Source organism: Tasmannia lanceolata, unplaced genomic scaffold, assembly GCF_043159265.1.
Source record: "Tasmannia lanceolata isolate RefF3 unplaced genomic scaffold, GAP_Taslan_0.1 ptg000023l, whole genome shotgun sequence".
Lineage (NCBI taxonomy): Eukaryota > Viridiplantae > Streptophyta > Magnoliopsida > Canellales > Winteraceae > Tasmannia > Tasmannia lanceolata.
The window spans coordinates 9379416-9394757 of NW_027518700.1; the positions used below are offsets into that span (position 1 = coordinate 9379416).

The window sequence follows — 15342 nt, forward strand, 5'->3', positions numbered from 1 at the left end:
TATAATCTATGTATGACTTTGTAATTATATCCTTCCATTCAAGTGAAATCACCTGCCTCAGTCTAGCTATTAATGAGAACCTTCCTCGATAGATCCTAAGAACCAAACCAATGCCTCCCCCCCCCCCCCCCTCCCCGCACGACACACACACACGAGAAGCCCACAAAGAAGCCACCTCACCACTTGGGAGCCCTATACATAGTCTTTTCTTTGAATTTATTATTTTAAATGCAACCAATGAAGATGTTAATGTCTCCGGAAAGTTAATCCAGACTTCCATTGGCAGCACATCTAAGACATTTGAGTATATGTGATAAGGTATAATATAAAATAATCAGGAGCTCATAGCTATATAATCTGCATTTATTAAATCAATTGCATTTAGGACCATAAAGTGCCACATTTCTTCAATGTCTCTGATGACTAGATCCTTAAAGTGCCACCGTGCACTTTCATGTGAGAGGGTGACCAGAAAAACAAAATGGAACAAGTATATTAGTATCCAAAGAAGCACACATAGTGTAGTAAGGAAAGACTTGGAATGAAATCAATTAAACAACCCTAAGCTTTTCTTTTCACTCACAACTCTTATGCTCTTCGTTAACTTAAAAAAAGAAACACACACTCCTTACAATTACCTGCCTAAAACTTTTTTTTAATGGTAAAATATCATTAAAAAGGGGAAGACCGAGATGGGCTATCCAAAAGAAGTACGTAATAGGAAAGCAATACAAGAGGAATTAAAAAGAGAATACAAAGATAAAATAATAAGCAATCAAGGGGGCAAGAAGTTGAAACATCTCTAGACCCAACTTTCAACCCCATCACGTGCTAGTTTATCGGCTTCGCTATTAGCGGATATCCTAACATGGTTAAAGAAGAAGGAAGATACGTTTATCCGATCCTTAATCTCGTCAAAAAGGCGCGCGAATCTCCAAGGAGGTACAACCGCCCCTTTAAGCTAGTGAATTGCATTCAAAGAGTCTCCTTCAACAATCGTAGAGTTCAATAAAGATTGATCTAGAGTTTTTATTCCTTAATAGGCCGCTCTAACTTTTGCTTCACTTGCATCCGAGTGACCTAAAGGTCCCAAAAAAACCCTAAATGACTCTACGACAAGAATCCCTCAAAATTCTTCCAACACATGCCGGGCCTGGGTTGCCTAAGCTAGAGCCATCAAAGTTTAATTTAACCAAGCCTTCTGGAGATTCCTTCCACATTTGGTTAATTTTTGGACGGTTTTCCCTACTGTAGCACACCTCCTTCCAGCCCTCCCAAAGATCAAACGCCGAGACAAATTGAAACAAGGGGTGGGTCCGAGCCCAAGCAATGACAGGCGAGGCGATAACTTTTATGTAAAGAAAAAAGGGAGATTTAACTTTCCCCTAAAAAATTCTTGAATTTCTCTCTTTCCACAGGATCCAGGTGGTAGCAAGTAAGCAAAGGTTCCATATTACTTTCCTTTCTTTTTCCATGGAGTACACTCCAAACTAAGCACCAATTCAGAAAATTTTGATGGGAAAACCCAAGAAATACCAAACCTGGATAAAATGCAACCCCAAACCACTCTCGCTACGATAGAGTACCCTCCAAACTAAGCACCAATTCAGAAAATTTTTATGGGAAAACCCAAGAAATACCAAACCTGGATAAAATGCAACCCCAAACCACTCTTGCTACGTCGCAATGCATAAAAATGTGGTCTATGGATTCTCCATTCTGAACACACAAAAAACAATGGTCTATCGTCCACAAACCTCTTTTGCGTAAGAAATCAATCGACTGGATCCGGCTTCTGCAAACCGCCCAACTGAATAGGCACACTCAAGGAGGAGCCTGAATCTTCCACAGTTCTGCTTCAATGGAGGAGATAGGTGAAGCACGTTTATGAATACTTGTCACCTGAAACAGCTGTGGATCCTTACAATGAAGAATTGGCATGTGGACAGTTCAGTAAGCTCACTGTTACATTAGGATTTTCTCTGCTTCATTTTAATAATTCCTCTTTCCTCTTCCAAGCTCATTGTTATTTTCTATTTTGCAGGTAAGCTCATTGTCATTGTAGGTTTTTCTCTCCTTAGATTTTAATAATTACTTTTTTCTTTTACATGTTTGGATGTTGTTGTGTTCTAGGATTGTTGGCCTCTTCCCTGTTAGTAGCGATTGTGCTTTGGTGGTGGTTTGTTCTAATGAATTAGAAAGAAAAGAGAAGGGATTCTGCAATATTGTAAGGTTTTGTCCTCTAATTTGGTTCTTAATTTCTTTCCTCGCCATGTTTAGTATACACAATCACCTTCAAACGATGTTTTTCTTTGTTCTTTTAGGGTTCACAATATTCTTTTTCCAGTTATTGCAGTAGGTGGCTGTAGGATTTTTTTCGTCTCTGGTCATGTACATGTTGCATCAATGAGTATTTTCCTACAAGTTCTTCACTTGGACTTATTTCCTTTCTTGGCTTTGCCTGCTTTAGTGGCTAATAAGGCAAGGAGGTATGCTGCGTAAGTACAGGTACAAGTGTCGGAATCTGACACAGATATCGAGTGCTGGATTCAGCAAACCTTAAAAAGAAAGATTTGTGGATTTGTCAAAATATTTTAATCAATTCTCAAATTTTAATTTTCTACATAGTAATATGGTTATAAAAGTAATATATTAAAATTTTAATAGGTTTAGTGAATATAAGTTTTATTTTCATATAAAAAACTTACTACTAAATAATGGTAGTAGTATTCGGAAAAATGGATAGAAGATATCTAAAAGTGTCGCAGTGAATCCTTAAGTATTGGAATCTAACATGTCTCCTACACAGGTACTTCGCCCATTCAGAAATCAGAAGTATCCATGTAACTTGGAAGAAGAGACAACAATGAAGGACGATGAAGAAATATGAGAAAGATAATGATAGGTTAAAATGTTCAACTCATAACTTATTTTCACTTGTATTTGTAAATCACTCCCTCTCTTTCTCTGACACAAACACACCCATTTTCCCTTCAATAATTTTTCATTATGCGTATGGGCTATTCTCAGTTCAATACTTTTTTGGTTCCTAATGATCACCTTTTATTTTTTCTGGGGTTCTTTTGTTTCTTATTCTTTGTCTCCAGATATTTGCAAGTGTTGTTGGGCTTCTTGCGCCTTCTCTTGCACTGTTAGATGATCTCAGCATCCATATGTTGTTCATTTTCCTTGAGTTGTTCTTTAAGGGTATTTTCTTCTGCAAGGAAGATCAAATTCTTCCCTAATGTGAGAAAACAAAGTTGAATAAGTGGTGAAATTTTTTTGTATAAGTATCTCCTTTTGGTTTCTTGTTTTAATGGTTTAAGATCGTTTTTAAAACTCATGTTTCTTATTATCAAATGGGCTTAAATGGCTGTAATTTGTTGTCGAAGAGAAAATATAGATTCTTAGAAGGCATCCACCTAGGATATGCTTTCGTTCCCAATTCACAGTTCCATACTTAGAGTCATAGTGCTTGGATGAATTGTGGTCCCACTTCAACAGATCGATGCTCAGCTCAACACATTTGAACTCTTGTATCGATGACATTTGTACTTTAAAAATAAACACCGATTTCTCCATACGTTCGTTTACAATTCCATCTATAGTTTGGAAGCTAGATTCTTCATAAGAGTTTATTTTCGATTCACGAGTATGTGCTTTGAGACCTAGAGCTTGGCCTTTCATGCTCCAGTGTCGGTAGATTATTATTCTCTTATGAACGGTTACACTTCCATTTTAGAGCATTGTTTCAAAACGCGGATGCGGGTCAGAACGCTGCCAAAGAAAATCCTAGTCAACTCAGCATGACATGGTAGAGTACTTGGTTGACGCGGTCATAACTCGGGAGAGTCAAAGGAGTTTTATTGACTTCGTAAGCCAAACGCGGAACGCGGCCAAGGCAAAATGGAGTCGACTTTGGGGGAATCCACCATGACGCAGGGGAGTTTTCAAACTATTTTTTAAAGATTCAAACCCTTCCATTTGTAGATCTATTTCTAAATTGATGGATTTTGCAAATGTTTGTCAGCAAATTTGCTATTAGTATCATCTAATTTTCTTGAATTAGTATTGAGATTAGCAAATAAATCTCAACTCTTGAGACTAGAGTCATCAATTTTGAAGGGGGCCAAAACACCTTTTCTTCTTTATTTTCGCTGTTGTCGACGTTTGGCTAGCTGTTTTTGGTTGGAGATTGATCGCCGGTCATTGCTTGGGCCGGGTGATGCCACCCCCCATTTCAGGCTGAGATTGACAAGCGAGCAATCAGTCCTTTTTCATATGGGCTAAATTTCCGTTCTTTTTCTTTGGTGTGATCACTAGCGATTGGTGTTGTTTTAGTCCCATACCAAAATCGAAAAGCAATGCAAAATGAAAACCGTAAGAGTATTAGTGGTATATTTTCAAAAAATTAGTATTAGTGGTATATTATACTGGTAAAAATTTATATGAATTCCATATGAAATTTGGTATGTGGTGAATTATTAGATATGTGCGACAATGCATGTCACTAGTTGTTCAATGTTGTTAAACAATTATGAGTGGCTTTTTTGCTTATGTAATGGTTTTTATGTATTTTTGCTTATTCTAGCACTTTATGAAGTTTCATCTTAAATTTCCATCATTTGCATATGTTTCCATGATTTTAAAGAATTTCCGCCAAAATTTCTAAATGAAATGACGTGTTCTCATTTTCTTCACAACCGAAATGCATACCAAAACCGAAACCTGAAACCTTGCTCTGGTCTGGTTGTCGGTCAGGTTTGGTGGACACACTGGCCTGAAATTTTTAGTAGAAAACCCTTTCTGGTAGTAGCTTGAGCTAGAAGATGATGTACCTCTGTATAATGTTTTTGGTGAGCCATACTACATGGTGTACTGAAGCGGGCCACTAATTCAGGTGGTCTTTAGATTTGAATTTTTGTTACTTTTAATATTTTATCCGTACACTGTGTGGGCCCATGCTTTTGACTGCATGGACATTGTGTTAGCCAAGTCCTCATTGGCAGGATCAGTGAAATCAATATATGATGGCAACTGTTCATTTTAATTCATATGGGCCTGCTCACAAGGATCATTCTATACATTGACTATTTACATGGGCAACAGGTCTAGGCCATCAGATCATGCCATATAACTAGTAGGGGTTGTATTTTTCATCCATATCGCTATGCTTGGCACACATCCTTGGCTATCCATTCTAGATTGTAGTAATCGGGTCACTAGGATCCCCCTTGTTCACTGTCTATGTACATGGGAATCAAATATCAACCTTTGGATAACACAGCGGAACTAGTAGGGCTTTTATTTATTTTTAATTAAGTGTGAGGATCTAAAGGTCATATGTGGTTGTATCTTATCTTCTTTTACTAGGGATGTTAAACCGCTAATTACATTGCTAACCACATGAAGTTGAGTATGCCATTCATCTAGTGGGCAACTTTATGACAAGCGCCATAGCCCAAAGTCACTTAGATTAGACAATCTTTACCACCTGATCGATCAATGACCTGTAAATGGATGCTTTGAAGATGTGGATGTCCAAAAATAGCTTTGATTGGATTATCCTACTCATGAACTAGTGCTACTTGTTTAGTGTGAGCCATTCGCTGTACATTATTGTGATGATCCGTCCGTCTATGGGCTCTTAAATGTACAGCTAGGACTGCCATTTAAAAAACAAATGTAAAACTAGGACTCCCAATTAAAATTCAATTACCAACCCCAAAAATTCAATTAGAAGTGACTAAAGATGCTAGATTAAGAAAACAAACAAGTCCTACAAATGTCATATTGAATGAACATCTAAAAGGTGTTTTGACGAAGTTCTCCACTTTTTTCTTTAATCACTAGGATCCCTCTGTTCACTATCTATGAACATGGGAATCAGATCTTGACAGTTAGATGACACGGGGGGACTAGTAAGGGTTTGCATTTGTTTTTTAATAAGCATGAGGATCTAAAAGGGCATATGTGGTTGTAACTTATCTTCTTTTACTAGGGGTGTTAAGCCACTAATTATATTTCTAACCCCATGGATGAAGTTGAGTATATTTTATGCCATTCATCTAGTGGGCACCATTATGGCAAGCGTCATAGCCCAAAAATCACTTGTATTAGACAATATTAACCACTTGATTGATTGATGGCCTGTAAATGGATAGTTTGTAGATGTAGATGTCCAAAAATAGCTTTGATTGGATTATCCTACTTAACAGCCAATGCTACTTGTTTAGTGTGAGCCATTCACTGTACATTATTGTGATGATCTGTCTATGGGCTCTTAAATGTACTGCTAGGACTGCCATTCAAAAAAAAATGTACAACTAGGACTCCCAATTAAAATGCAACTACGAACATCAAAAATTCAATTAGAACTGACTAAAGATCCTAGATTAAGAAAACAGTCAAGTCCTACGAATTTCTTATTGATTGAACATATAAAAGGTCTTTTGCTAACATCTAAAAGTTGCGTTGAAGAAGTTCTCTACTTATTTCTTTAACTTTGGCCAATAATACCTATCTTATGCCAAGGCAATGGTCTTATCACGACCAAAATGTCTACTTTAACTGCCGTTATGCAATTCTTTAATGAGTTGTTCCATCAAAGATCCTTGAGGACTAAATAATTGGCTGCCACAAAAGATATACCCATCTTGTAATGTCAGATTAGAATATTGTCCACTCTCCTCCTTCGAGCCCTCCTAAAATAGAGACAAAATAGGGGTATGATCTATAGCTCTGCTGCAAATCCCACAAGTTCAACTGACAAGGTACTTAGTGGCATTCGCTTAGTCAGAGCATCAGCCACCATGTTTTGTGATCTTGATTTGTGTTTGAGAAAAATAAAATATACTCTTTTAGGAAAGCTTTCAACTTGGCATGTCAACTATTTAGCGTTTGTTGAGATTTCATTTACCTTAGTGCTTCATGGTCGGAATAAAGAATGAACTCGGTGAATAAGTTAATGTCTCCAATACTTCAAGGCTTGTGTGCTAGCCTACAACTCTACATCATATGTTTGAATGCTTCCATGCTTCATTTAGCTTTTAACTACAGAAAGTTATGTCCTTTTGAATGATGACGACTTTTATTACTGAAAATAAGAAGAGGGGACCGAGATAGTCACTACAACCCAAATAAAGCCAAGTAGTGAGTGGCTAGCAATCTATTGGACATCCGCTAGCAATCTATTGGACATCCTTTATTAAGAATTTTTCCAACTCCTAAGTGTGAATCTCAGCCCACTTATTACCAACACGGTCCATAGACACACTCGTGCCTGTGGAAAAAAAAAGAAAGAAGAAGCAGACAAATCATCTAGCAAAAAACCATTTTAATGACACGATGAAGATTCCCTTAATTTTCAAGAGAAGTATTGGTCCTTTAGACAACAGGACACTCCATTTACTTGGCTGACTCAAGTGTTGCGACTTTCTGGACACTTGGACACCTCTAGAAACGGCACAACACTCTTGGACACATACGGATGGAGTGTTGGGAAGTCATCATCAAAACTTTTGGGCACTTGGCACTCCATAAAAGTGTAATCAAAGAGTACAAGTGCCTAATACCTTTAATGAGTTGTTTAAAACATAAAATTATTACATATAGAATTTGATAATAATTAACTGGATATTTGATGATTACTAATTTCTTATAGGTTGATACTTGGAAGGGTTGTTGCTTTCTAATCAAAGTTTAGTGCTAAATGCTAACACCAATAGCATTATTCATTGAATGTTTGTATAATTGCTCAGTGGTCCTTATCAAAACATGCGATTTGGAGTATTATTCGTACAATTTCTTTTATGTTGATTTTTATACTTTGCATTTGAAGAAATTCGTAGTATTATATTTTCATAATATTCAGAACTCAAATGTTCATTGTAAAGTGATTGAATGAATGTCTGTGTAAGTAGGCTGCAGTAGTGCAGTCTCTTTTCTTGATGGTTATCAAATGTTATTTATTATGATGTTATCTAATTTATTGAACCATGAATGTTCATTTATTACCACCATTGTGTGTTGACTGTTGAGTAATGACTACTTTAGCAATTTAGTTGATTAAGAATGGCTGTTAGTTAGTAGTTACTACTTACTACTTAGTTTACATTTTCATTTTAGAAATTACTCAAATTAGAAACTGGGATTGATAATTCATAAATCATAATCAGTAGATCACAGTTCCATATCTTATTTTTAAATTATATTTTATGTTTGATTTTTTTTCTTTTTCTTTTTTTTTGGTGAGTGTCCAGGTGTTGGGATTTTCTGAGGTTCTTGTACAATCAAGAATAACAAAGGTCGGATTTTTTGAATGAGCAAAATTTTTATTGAAAACGGAAGGCAGAAAATACAGAGCACAATCAGGGGGAAGAGATTACTCACATACAAAGATCTAGAAACAACCCTCTTCGCAAGGGAGTCGGCAACTTTGTTGGCACTGCAGAATTTGCTACTCATCTTGGAGAGCAGACTAGAACTAGTGCAAAATTCAGTGCAACAAAAGGGACATCGATTTTGAACATTGGAAGAATTTACTTAATCATAGTTTTTATTCACTTTGCTTAGATCACATACCTCATGAACACCAAGTTCCTGTGCTTCAATTTAATTTGTTGGTTGATTGATTCATGCCTATTTGAGTTTTCCCCACCTGTCTAGTGCATTTACGTTAATTATTTTTAGGCCTACAAACTGTATTTTCTGAAATCTTAGCTCGACTTATACATTGCAACAGGGGTGTCAATGGGCCGAACTTCTCTACTAAGTTTAGACGTTTGATGATATTTGCGCCCAAAGTGTTAACAAGGCGACATTGCCTATCAAGTTGCCTAGCCTGATTAAATTATGGGTCCAAAAAGCTTGTGATTCCGGCTATTTTGCTATAATACACTTACCCTTTTCATCTTCTCATCCATTTTTCACGTTTTTGCTTCAAAGGGTTAGAAAATGCATTGTTTGTGTTGATGGCTACAGGAGGAATGTTTCAGTATTTATGACTACTCTTTTTATGCTACTAGGGGGTGTGGCCTTGGGAAGAAAAGTGGGCATTTTCCTAAAAAGTTAACATTGTTAGTGTTAGTTGGAGATCGAACAAAGCCTGATCAAACAAGGGATTTTAGGCGCAACGGAAGAGCTTAAATCTTATACAAACAAAGACTTTTAAGACCCCTTGCCTTATCCCAAGATCTCTAGAGCCTTAGATGTACCAATTGTGATGAAAATAAAATACAAAGCACAAAGATCATACCAAAGTGTTGTCCGAACTCGCTTGATATACTCCTCGCTGCACTCTTTCTCAAAGAACACCGCTCGGAAGTCGAATCAGTGGCTTCCTTTCTATTGCCGCAGACAAGATGATTGAAAAACTCTTGTTCTTGTTCTAGTTCTAAACTAGGAGTGTTTTTTTTTTTTTTTACTTTTTGATAGGCAAGCTGGGATTAGGCAAGGACGCCTAACAAATACAAATACTGTTAGTGATTTTGGATTTTCAAAATCTTATACTTTGCCATGTTTTAGTGTTTTTGGAAAATGTTTTCTCAATAGCGTTTGGAAAAAGAAAATGTTTTCTTGGAAAGATTTGCTTTTTACAAAAGGATGTAGAAGTGTAGTTGAAAAGATAGTCCCGTACCGAATGAGAGAAAGGAAAGAGAAGGGCTTATAAAGCCTTACCCTTCTCTACTACTTGTTTGGTTGCACATTGGATTGAACCCATGGTTGGACCTGCAAGATGATGTAACGCACCGTTCGTACGCGTGCGCGCGCGGCGTGGGCAATGGGCTATAGGGCGCTTTATTGGCGCTTTTTTAGATGCACTTCGCACGTGCGCAACGTCGCGAGGAGCGATTTGAGCCTTTAATTTTTTCAGATTTGATCTGGACCATTGGATCAAGATGAAGGTGGGCCGAATGGTACGTAGGCCCATCAAGCCCAGTGCCAAATGGTTCGGTTGGGTTGGGCTTTGACTCGGGCCTAATGGTCGGCCCATCGGGCTCAGTACTCTAGCGGTCAAATGGGTTGTGTCCCTTCCCCCAAAGGTCAAGAGCCAAGGGGGTGCGATCCGCACCATAGATAGTTGATCTAATGATGACGGGGTTGGAGAGAGGTTTTACTCAAACCAACAGTCACCTCTAAGATCGATCATGGCCGTTCAATATCAAATAGGTGCGATCTAACGGTCATATTTCAAACTTCTGGAAAAATGCCCTGTAGAGGTGTTTTTCACACAGAAAAGACACCAGGTGGTCTATAAAATGTGCAGAATTCGGTCATTTCATAACATAGAAACGAATTGGCAATTCTGACAACTTTAAACTCTCATCTACATTCTTTCAGCATCCCCCAAGTATTTCTACATACTATTTTCTTTTGTTTACTGTTCTAGATACTGTTCTTCTACAGAAACAGTATATGGAAATTTCTCTAAGGCTTGAAATTTCGGAAGGGCATTTTGGGTTTGATTCCGCTAGTGCGAGGTGTCATCAAACATTAGTAGGGCTTCCCTACTAAGCTTCATTGTATCTTGGAGGCAATTCGCGGATCCCCTTTGCACACTAATGGTGGGAGCGAATCTTGTCTTAAGGAAAGTGATATCACGTCTTGAAGCAACAGTTTCTGTTTTGTATCACTAACAGTACCCTCAAATTCTCCAACAGATACTAGTAGAGTTATATGGAGATCAAAGAAGTGAGAGAGAAAGTTGAAAGGTTTTTGAAAACTTGAAGAAGGAAAGAAGGCTTGGATGTTTTTTTGGCTTTGTGATTGCGCAGGTGTTAAAAACGAATTTTGGTAGTGTGTGTATATATAATGCCTAAAAATGTCCAGGTATCATTTTCCAGCTCCACCACTATTTCCTTTTCACAATTAATTTCATAATTATCAAATAAAGAGTTTTGAGATACTCTCTCTTTCCCTCTTATCACTTTAATTCAAATTAGCTAATTAACCAACCAATAGGAAATTAGTATCATATTTGAGGAAAGTGTTCCTGCGCTGTAGTTGTTTATAACGCCTCTCATTCGTCACTTTTTGTGGGCCCGCAAAGGTGGACCCGCTAAACGAACCAATAGGAGGCTTTATAAGTTATAACACAACTACAGCGCAGGGAACTACCAGGAACACTTTTCTCATCATATTTATCCCTTTACTAATTAACTAATCTCATTAATTAATTAGATAATAATATACACCCTATATGCACAAAAATGCATACACCTGTATCACATACAAATATAATTCATTCGTCGGCAATGTACAAATCCGAGACCCTAATCCTCCAAGAATCGTCACAGGTCAAGCAAGTTGTGAATGGGATTGTCATAGGAATCCGACGGTTTATCCTGCAGAACCCAAGATGGCCCCACTGCGACCTCGCTCTATAGACACACTAAGGTCGCATTGGACCAAGACATATTGGTAATAACACCCGTACTTTTTCCACTACTGTCCTGGTCAAATCAACCAATCACTACTTATCACACTATCATTCTTATAGAGGTAATCCTACATTCCTACACAAATCAATTTCTTGTCTCCGAGCCACCACCCTAGCCCATCCAAACACAGCGACCGGGGATCAACCTTTGGAGTGAGCAGTACAATACTTTTACATTCCGATGCTTTTAAACCTGATGCGAATCATCTCTTCGTCAGATGTTAGGGTTAGGGTTTGCATTTCTACCTCCCTGCGATTTCATTCAAACACACCACCACCAGCTTTTCTCAATCTTCCTCCACACACTTCAAACCCTACAAAAACCCCTAACCGAACTGATCTCGAAACCCTAATTCTTAAACAATACTCCCTTGGAAAATTCCACAATCTCCTCCAAAACGTCATTTCTAACCCTAATGTCCTCCTCACCGCCTGCCAAAACCTAATCCCCAGCAAAAAATCCGATAATGTCGCTTTCAATTCCATATCCGATCTGTTTTCAATCGAAAAAATCGCTCTAGAACTCAAAGAAAACAAATTCAATGTAGAATCTTACTGTGTCAGAATGATTCCTTCTAGAAAGAAAGGAGAATCATTGATTATCCCAAATCTTACATTGAAAGTTGTAATTGAAGCTGTTCGAATGGTATTAGAAATCATCTATGATAAGCGATTTGTGACATTTTCTTATGGCGGTCGCGTTGGCATGGGCAGGCACACCGCAATTCGGTATCTGAAAATGTCGGTAATAAACCCTAACTGGTGGTTTCGTGTTGTTTTTTGTCCAAAACCATTTGATTTTAAGCACATTTGTAAATTAGCATTGATTATAGAGGAAAAGATTGATGATAGGATTTTGATTGATCTTATTAAGAGATTGTTTGAATTTGATGCGGTGAGGATTGGATTCGGAGGTTGTAGTTTTGAAAGGGGTTTCCCTCAAGAAACTAGTCTGAATTCGATTCTTACGAATATTTATTTTAATGGTTTTGATAGAGAAATTCAGGATTTTCGATTGGAGATTGATAGTAGGAGTCCAAAATTTGATTCAGAAGATATGCCATCTAGGGTTTTTTATAAACCGGTGAGGGTATATGCTGTTAGGTACTTGGATGAGATATTAGTGATTAGTTCTGGGTCGAAAATGCTGACGATGGATTTGAAAAACCGGGTTGTCGAATTTTTGGAAAGGAATCTGGAGTTAAAAGTGGATAGATTACTGACTTCAGTGCATAGTGCTGTTTCGGAGAAGATTGATTTTCTTGGAATGGAACTTCAAGCTGTTCCGCCAATGGTTTTGCATCCACCTATGTCAGATAAAGCCATTAGGGCGCAGAAGAAGTACATTATAAGGAAGGAGGCGAAGGCTTTAGAGTTGAGAAATGCAAGGGAGACTATACGAAAGAAACTCGGATTGAAAATATTAAACCATGTTTTCAAGAAGTTGAAGAGATGTGAGGGGTTCAAATTTGAGTTGTCAGTAGAAACTGAGGTTAGGGATATTTTTAGAACTTGGGCAGAGGAAGTTGTGCATGAGTTTTTTGGGTCTTCGGAGGAGTGTTGGAATTGGCATCGGGCGCTCTCATCTGGAGATTTTTTGTCTCTGAGAGCAATCAGAGATCAGTTGCCGCAAGAGCTTGTGGATTCATATGACCAATTCCAAGAGAAAGTTGAGAAATATATGAAGCCGGAGAGAGCGAGTAAGGTTTTGGATGAAGAGGATAGGCAAATAGAAGAAGAAAAACGAAGATATGCAGAGAGGACGGTGGAGGATTTGACAGAGTTGTGCATGAAAGTTACTGCACCAATGGAGCTAGTAAGAAAAGCTGTCAAAATGGCTGGATTTACGAATTCAATGGGACGCCCCAGGCCGATCAAGTTGCTTATTCCTTTGGAAGATTCCGATATCATCAAATGGTATGCCGGAGTTGGGAGGAGATGGCTTGAATTTTTCTGCTGCTGTCGAAACTTCAAAATGGTTAAAACAATCGTCAATTACCACTTGAGGTTCTCATGTATCTTGACATTAGCAGAGAAACATGAATCTACCAAACGTGAAGCTATTAGACATTACACTAAAGATCTCAAAGTTATTGACACAAATGGGGAGCACGAAATATGCTTTCCTACAGAAAGAGAGATTAAAATGATGGGTGATAAAAACCTTTCTGATCCAAAACCTGTTGATGGGGTCTTATCCATGGCTTTGGTGAGACTGGCTTGCAATGAGCCTTCAGGCCGGTGTGTGGCTCATTTCTGTGATAAAACAGATACAGTTTTATATCGAGTCCGTTTACTGCAAAATCGTCTGAATGTCAACCCACTGGACCCCAAAAAATGGGTATTGGGAATGGGTGCTATTCATGAAAGTCTGAATAGGAAGTGCCTCCCACTCTGTTCAAAACACATAAGTTATTTATACTTGGGAATCATTTCTCTCCAGGACATTGACTGTGCATTGTGTGTGGATGTGCAGTGAGTGGGGCAAATAGTTGTCGAGCCCTCTTGGACCGAGTGGAAAGGCGGATATCAATTCCCATCAGTTGATTACTACTGATGAAGCCATTGGAAAGGGAATTATGGAAAATGGAACTTGAATTCGTGTGATTTGCAGAGGTCAATGCTTGAGAATCAAGGTAATGCAGAGCAACCCAAGACTGACCGGGATATTCCCCTTCCACCAACAAAAGAACTTGTAATAAAGAGTTTGCCACAGGATTTTGTTTCTGTACATAGCAAGGTTCCAGAAGAAGTAGTCGTTGATGAAAATGGGGAAGAGTACGGAGAGGGGCGACAATGCTAACTCTTCTAGAACTAGAAGTCCTCTCAGGGCTCCTCTTGGGATTCCATTTTGCCCTGTGAACATTGGTGGGGCCCCACGGCTTTGCCTATGAGAAGTAACAGTAGTTTTACTAGTTCTATTTACAGCAATGAATTGTCTGATACCGAGACTTTAAGGAAACAGATGGATAGAATAGCGGGAGCAGAAGGACTTGATGGGGGTGTCGATAGACTCTGCAAATTTGTTGAATAATCAGGTCTTGTATTGAGCTAGTGGGAGCAAGGTCTTGATGGGTTGGATGCTTATTTAAAGCGGTTAATCAGGTCTTGTATTGAGCTAGTGGGAGCAAGGTCCACCCATGAACCAAGAAAGCGCTCGCTCTATAAGCCGCCGCTGCCAGGGAAGCCTATTATTGACATCTGGCCAGGTCATCACATGAAAATACATAGTAACAGTGGTACCATGGAAGTCATACAAGAACCCAGAAAAAGTTCTCCAATATCTCTGCTAGATTTGAAGGTGGCAATGGAGCTAAATCCACAGCAGTTTGGAGAAGATTGGCCGTTGCTGCTCGAGAAAATCAGTCTGCATTCATGTGAAGAGTAAAACATCTGAAATCATACTTTGGTTTCTCCGAAGCTATGGCTGGATGGGTGTGGGTCCTAATGGCTTAAAGTGGTTGATTGTAGATGGACACTGTCAATGGGGCAATATGTTCCCCAGCTTAAGCTATATCCCTTGCAATATGAATTGGGGATTGAAGGAAAAGATCTCTATATGATTATACCAGCGGGCCCATGCTCTATCAAGAACACATTTTAACAGCATCCAACTGAAAGAGAATTACAAAACATCTCCCCTGTTTGGTTGCACTGTTGTACGTTTATCATTTGTGAGGGATCTCTCCCACCATCACCACAGATATCATGCTTTTCTGTAATTTAAAGCAAATGAGAAGGAAATCTAAGACAGTTTTGTAGGAATCTTTTTATGTAGCTTGCTAAAGGTAAAATCATGTTCTGTATGGATCGCCATCTTGTGGTGTATGTAATATCAAATCTGAGAATTGCTTGGGTTGTTTCAATAGTAGAAGTCCCTTCCCATTCATGGATTCTTTTTT

The 15342-nt window shown here is 38.4% G+C and overlaps 1 protein-coding gene and 1 pseudogene across 1 annotated transcript; both read left to right on the forward strand.

Annotated features, from left to right (window-relative positions):
* Positions 1-11542: 11542 nt before the first annotated feature.
* On the forward strand, positions 11543-15327 carry LOC143856499 (RNA-directed DNA polymerase (reverse transcriptase)). The gene has a single exon (XM_077366739.1). The coding sequence runs from the start codon at positions 11622-11624 to the stop codon at positions 13917-13919; it is 2298 nt and encodes a 765-aa protein (XP_077222854.1). The 5' UTR covers positions 11543-11621; the 3' UTR covers positions 13920-15327.
* On the forward strand, positions 14203-15327 carry LOC143856500 (uncharacterized; annotated as a pseudogene).
* Positions 15328-15342: the final 15 nt, after the last annotated feature.